The 6,939-nt window shown below is 42.1% G+C and overlaps 1 protein-coding gene across 2 annotated transcripts in view; it reads left to right on the top strand.

Moving 5' to 3' along the window:
- Positions 1-802: 802 nt before the first annotated feature.
- Positions 803-6,939, top strand: part of LOC140733736 (protein FAM162A-like) — a 37,529-nt gene continuing 31,392 nt past the window's right edge. Inside the window, exons 1-2 of one of the 2 annotated variants that reach the window (XM_073057454.1) lie at positions 803-1,166; positions 4,866-4,977. In XM_073057454.1, coding sequence (XP_072913555.1) covers positions 953-1,166; positions 4,866-4,977 — 326 coding nt within the window. In that variant the 5' untranslated portion in view covers positions 803-952. Of the gene's footprint in view, positions 1,167-4,862; positions 4,978-6,939 lie in introns of both variants that reach the window. The other variant, XM_073057453.1, reaches the window with a different exon arrangement.

Below are 6,939 nucleotides of genomic sequence, written 5' to 3'. Positions count from 1 at the left end.
GAGGGGAGGGGGGAACTAGAGGGAACTGATGGACAGGTAAGAAGGAAGTTGAGAGAGGGAAATAAGAATGGGGAATGGTGAAGTGTGTATGGGGGGGCAATAGACAATAGACAGTAGGTGCAGGTGTAGGCCATTCGGCCCTTCTAGCCAGCACCACCATTCACTGTGATCATGGCTGATTATACACAATCAGTACCCCGTTCCTGCCCTCTCCCCATATCCCTTGACCCCGCTATCTATAAGAGCTCTATCGAACTCTCTCTTGAATGCATCCACAGACTTGGCCTCCACTGCCTTCTGGGGCAGAGCATTCCACATATCCACCACTCTCTGGGTGAAAAAGTTTTTCTGCATCTCTGTTCTAAATGACCTGCCCCTTATTCTTAAACTGTGGTCTCTAGTTCTGGACTCACCCATCAGCGGGAACATGCTTCCTGCCTCCAGTGTGTCCAATCCCTTAATAATCTTATATGTTTCAATCAGATCCCCTCTCATCCTTCTAAATTCCAGTGTATCCAGTTACGGGGAGTTGGAGAAACCGAAGTTCGTGCCATCAAGCTGGAGACTCCCCAGACAGAATTTAAGATGTTGCTCCTCCAACCTGGGAATGGGCTCGTTGCGGCCGTAGGGGAGGCATGGGCCGACATGTCGGAATGGGAATGGGAAGCAGAATTCAACTAGGAGGCCACTGGGAAATCCCGTTTTCTGCGGCGGACGGAATGTAGGTATTCTGAGTAGCCTGGCCTTTTATAACATTCTGTACAACGTACTCGGACAGCAGCTCATGAAATCTGTTTACCATGACACCGCCTGAACAGATCTGAGTTAGATGGCCGCTGCTGAGGAACAGTGATTGATTACTAATTATCATGCTGCATGTTTTCCGATGAGTCTAAACAGCTGCGGAGACACGATGCACGTCTCTTCCCGAGAGTAATTACTCGGGAGTGGGATGTGTGATTGGCAGCCGGGAATCTATTTATACAGCCCACTCCGGTTGTATGGTGCGAGCCGAGGGACAGTGAAGATGATTCGCGCCCTCGCAGGCCAGATGAAAATAAATTCGGCTCTGTGCGGGCAGACTCCGCTCGTTAAAAGTCTGGGGACTCTTGGAAAGACTTTCATGCCTAACTTACAGGTCATGACTCGGAGAGGAATTCGCACAGGTAGGTATAGTTTAATATCTACCCTGCCGAGAATCTGTACATCATCCCATCCATTTCTCTCACCATCAGTTTTCACACTCCGTTCTCAATGACGCAACTTTTCCTTCAAAAAGTTTCAAGTTTTTCCACCTCACGCACGAAATGCTCTCATGCACATCAGCTGATTTCAGACAATTTCAACTCAGGGAAAAGTTGTAGGATTAAAAATTGAAGCTGAGTGAAACCCATTTCGGCAAAGTTCTCGCGGGGCAGCGGAGTTTGGGAGGGGGTGTATTTAGGCAGCGTCCGATTGAACTCGGTTGAGATGCCCAGAGGGTTGTTCATACACTCCGGGCACGTTTACAGACTGATTTTGAATTAATTTAATATGTAATTCATTGACTAATCCGAATGTTTGTTATAGACGTTAAACATTCACTGAGAGAAGGAACACTGCACACCGCTATCCACGAAGTTGGAACGATTTTCTGAAGTTGTTCTTTAGTTTTAGACAGTAGAGTCCAGCGCCACTAGGATAGGAACGTACTTTAAACCCATTCCGTCGCCCACTGATGATCAATCCTACACTTAGACAGAATATTACAATATAGAAATGGGACAAAGAACATAACATGGTTATTTATTTAATATTTTCTCATCTTGCTTTCTTCTAAAAAATAACTACACACGCAGCAAATGCATTTCGTAAAACAATTTGCAACTTTAAAATAATTACCCTTAGGCGATGTTGTATCTTCTGCCAATTACGTAAGCAACGTTACAACTTAGAGTCATGGAGGAATGATAGAGGCCATTCGACCCAACCAGTCCATGCTGACCACGGTGCCCACCCAACCAGTCCCAGTTTCATGCCTTCGGCATCTAAGCCCTGTTCCTTCATGTACTTACTCAAGTGCTTTTAAAATGATGGCTGTTGTACCTCCCTCGGCATTCATCACTGTCCACAAAGAACAGAAATGTGGTTTTAATCTAAAAAGAATTCTTGTATATTTGTTCATCCAAATTACTGGAATATTTAGTTGGCTATGAACTACTGTAAATGCTAGTACCTGATAGATTATTAGTGGTAATATTACATTGTACTGTGTGTGAACTATATGTACTGTGTTGTGAACCTTGGTCTGGAGAAATGCTGTTTCTTTTTGGGGGTATATATGTGTACAGTTGTGTGTGAGTTATATTTACTGTTGTGCGTCTTGGTCCGGAGGAACATTGTTCTGTACGCATGTGTATGGTTGAAAGACAGGGTGGAGATATGTCTCTATCAAAGGAGGTGTAAGGCACCCCTTCCCTCTGCCAGTCTGCAGGTCACCCTTGGGCAAAGAGTAGCACCCGTCCACCGAATCAGGGTCACGTGAAGCCATGAGCACAGGTGGTGGATGGTCATATGAGCAGCTGGTGCATATCACGTCCTGGTTATACAACCACTGACACCAGGCAGACAATCTGTGCAGAGTATTGATAATGGGATCACCAGTCCTGTGAAGACACTGCCCAGAAGGCGGCAATGGCAAACCATTTCTGCAGAAAAATTTGCCAAGAACAATCATGGTCACGGAAAGACCATGATCGGCCACGTCATACGAGACGGCACATCATTATCAAATGAAGTGGTAGTGAAATAAGTTTTGTAATCGAGAGGCATTGATTCAAAGTTCAAAGTAAACTTATTACCAAAGGCACCATATACAACCCTGAGATTCATTCTCCTGCAGGCATTCACAGTAGAACAAAGAAATATCACAGAATCAATGAAAAACTACACCCAATTACAAAAGAAAGCATACTATGCAAATATAAAAAAGATTATAATAGTAAATAATTTTTTGTAGGTGTCAGCAGCAAGAGGGCAAATACACAAATAAGCAAATAACTAAATAAGTAATACTGGCCACATGTGATGTAGAGACCTTGAAAGTGAATCCGTGGCTTGCAGAATCAGTTCAGTGCTGAGGTGAGTGAAGTTATCCCTGACAGTCGGGAGACTGATGGTTGAAGGGTAATAATCTTCGGGTGTGGGAGCTAAGGTTATTATACCTCTTGCCCAAAGGCCAGCGGATAGTCAATTGATTAATGACATAGAACACATGATTTTAAATTTTCCATTTCATATCAAAAATTAGAATTCAGTTAATTATATTTACTTTTTAAAACTCTTAAGATGATTGGAGGCTGCTAGAAGAAGTATTTTAGTGCATTTAATAACCAGTACCAACTTTATCCTTTAATTTGGATCTTAAGTTAGATTGTGAATCTGCAGATGAGGTCTGACTGTTGATGTTGCCCTGCACATTGTATCGGAGGGATAGGAAGGTAGCCAGAGTGGGTGGTGTGGCTCTGCTGGTAAAGAATGGCATCAAATCAGTAGTAAGATGTGACATAGGATTGGAAGATGTTGAATCCTTGTGGGTTGAGTTTAAGAAACTGCAAGGGTAAAAGGACCTTGATGCAGTTATACACAGGCCTCCCAGCTGAGATAATGGACTACAGATTACAGTAGGAAATAGAAAAGGCGTGTCAAAAGGGCAATGTTATGATAGTCATGGGAAATTTCAACATGCACATCATTGGGAAAATCAGGTTGGTAGTGGATCTCAAAAGTGAGTTTGTTGAAAGTCTACAAGATCGCTTTTTAGAGCCGTTTGTAATTGAGCCCACTAGGGGATCAGCTATATGGATTGGGTGTTATATAATGAACCGGAGGCAATTAGAGAGCTTAAGGTAAGAGCTTTAGGAGACAGTGATCACAATATGATGGAGTTCAGTTTGAAATTTGATAGGGAGAAGGTAAAGTCTGACATAGCAGTATTTCAGTGGAGTGAAGGAAGTTACAGTGGTATGAGAGAGGAGTTGGCCAAAGTAAATTGGAAGGAGATGCTGGCAGGGATGACAGCAGAGCAGCAATGGTGTGAGTTTCTGGGGAAAGTGCAGGATAGATTTATCCCAAAAATGCAGAAATACTCAAATGGCAAAATCTGACAAGGAAAGTCAGAGCTAATGTAAAGCAAAAGAGAGGGCACACAACAAAGCAAAAATTAGTGGGAAGACAGAGGATTGGGAAGCTTTTAAAAACCTACCGAGAGCAACTGAGAGTCATTAAGAGGGAAAAGATGAAATATGAAAGAAAGCTTGCAAACAATATCAAGGTGGATAGTAAAAGCTTTTTCCAAGTTTATAAGTAAATAAATGAAAGGGAGGTGAGAGTGGACATAGGAATGTAAGAAAATGAAGCCTGAGAAATAAGAACTATTTATTATTGGCAGATGAACTAAATGAGTATTTTGCATCAGACTTCACTGTGGGACACTAGCAGTATGCCAGATGTTGAAGTGTGTGAGGGAGGAGAAGTGAGTGCAGTTGCTATTACAAGGGAGAAGTTGCTCAAAAAGCAGAAAGACCTAAAGGTTGTGAACCCTGGAATTCTGCAAGAGGTAATGGTAGAGATTATGGATGCAATAGCAATGATCTTTGAAAAGTCGTTGGACTCTGGCATAGTGTCAGAGGACCGGAAAATTGCAAATGTCACTCCACTCTTTAGGAAAGGAGGAAGGCATCATTATTTTTTATAAGTAAGATTTTTATGTCATTGCTGCCGCAATGTAAGTTGGTAATAATAAACCAGATTCTGATTCTGATCCCTGAGACATTTGTTTTCTTTGAAAATATCACATTTACACACTATGTTTTGTTCTTTAGCAGAGGTCCGTGCAACCCAGGGAATTCCAGGACACAGACCCTCGAAGTTTGACAGAATGATTCTTCTCTGGTCTGGCCGGTTCAAGAAAGAGGAGGACATTCCTGCCACAGTTTCGTATGTTCTTCTATTTAAATTGGTTTTGAATATTGAAACCGAATCTCTACCAATATTTTCCACAATTAACTGTGCCATCACTGAAACAGCCTTGAAACATCTTTTGCTTAGGGCTCACACCAACATACTGATAGGTATGATGCACAATACCAGAAACCCTGCCATATAATGAACTAGATACTTAAACAGTGAACAACCTGCTTCAGTCCTTAACATTGCCAACCTTCCTCCCAACTTTAGCTCTTCCTTCAGGAATTAGACCATAAGACACAGGAGCAGAATCAGACGATTTGCCCATCGAGTCCACTCCACCATTTCATCATGGCTGATCCATTTTCCCCCTCAGCCCCTGTCTCCTCCCATCTCTTTTCCCTCTCATCTCTTCCCTTCATGCCCTGTCTTATCAACCTCTTCCTTCAGTACACCCAGTGACTTGGTCTCCACAGACTCTCCACTCTCTGGCAAAAGCAGCTCCACTTCATCTATATTCTAGAGAGACACCCCTCTATTCTGAGGCGGTGTCCTCTGCTCCTAGACTCCCCCACCAAAGAAGACATCCACTCTATCGAGGCCCTTCAACATTCGATAAGTTTCAGTGAGATCCCCGCCCCCCTCATTCTCCTGAATTCTGGTAAGAAGAGGCCCAGAGCCAGCAAGCACTCCTCATATGACAAGCCTTTCGATCCCGGAATCATTTTCGTCTGAATCCGCTCCAATGTCAGCATATCCACTCGTAGACAGAACTCAATCTTCGCATCTCCTTTGAGGTATCTGGTATCCAAATGATTGCTTAAGTTAATTGGGTTGGTGGGAGAGTGAGAGGCAAAAATTGACTCTCAGTGAATCCATCTTCTGATCTTCATGTGTAATGCTATTAATTTACTTATAATTAAAATGTGTAGGCAACAAATAATAATAAGTAAATAAATAAATCTTATTCAGGATACAGTACTTTATACTGTATGTGTATATTGAATAGATTCAAAATCGTGCAAAAAACAGAAATACTATATATTTAAAAAATAGTGAGGTCGTGTCCAAAGATTCAATGTCCATTTAGGAATCGGATGGCAGAAGGGAAGAAGCTGTTCCTGAATTGCTGAGTGTGTGCCTTCAGGCTCCTGTACCTCCCACCTGATGGTAACAGTGAGAAAAAGGCTCTACAATCCAATATTACTTACTTACCTCTAAGTACGATTCGTCTTCTCTGGTTGTTTGTCCGTCTTTGTTACTCATAGATTTTCATAAACTCTATTGTATTCCTGTGAATGCCTGCAAGAAAATGAATCTCAGGATAGTACTTAGTGAAATATATGTACTTTGATAAAACATTTACTTTGAACTTTGAACGTTGAGCATGAAAGATAATTTACTATTTAAGGTTAAACAGCGGCACTTCCATCAATACTCTCTGATAAAGTGTTCCAACAAAATCCTTGACTCTTCTCTTAGAATTCTACTTGGAAATTATATTACACCCATCAGCACCCAAGGTTCCTTAACAAAGTCAAAGCCAGCCTGAGCCCTTCAATATAGCATCCTTCAATATTTTGTATGTCCCAAGCATTAGTATTTGGACACTGGCCCCAGTCGATGCAGGCTGAATATGACGCACACCCACTCAGTATCATGAGGAAAGGGCCTCAGATGGCTTCCACTGTTTAGTACATTTGTAGTACATTTTTTATACACTCTCTGGTCATTTTATTAGGTACCTCCTGTATTTAATCAAGAGATCACTGAGTGTATGTTCATGGTCTTCTGCTGCTGTAGCCCGTCCACTTCAAGGTTCGACGTGTTGTGTGTTCAGAGATGCTCTTCTGCACACCACTGTTGTTTCATTGTTTTTCACACCATTCCCTGTAAACTCTAGAGTCTATTGTGTGTGAAAATCTTAAGAGATCACCAGTTTCTGAGATAATAAACCACCTTGTCTGGCATCAACAATCATTCCACGGTCAA

The sequence above is a fragment of the Hemitrygon akajei genome, chromosome 9, assembly GCF_048418815.1.
Source record: "Hemitrygon akajei chromosome 9, sHemAka1.3, whole genome shotgun sequence".
NCBI lineage: Eukaryota > Metazoa > Chordata > Chondrichthyes > Myliobatiformes > Dasyatidae > Hemitrygon > Hemitrygon akajei.
The sequence above is the reverse complement of the archived record's forward strand: the minus strand, read 5'-3'. Positions and strand labels throughout refer to the sequence as shown.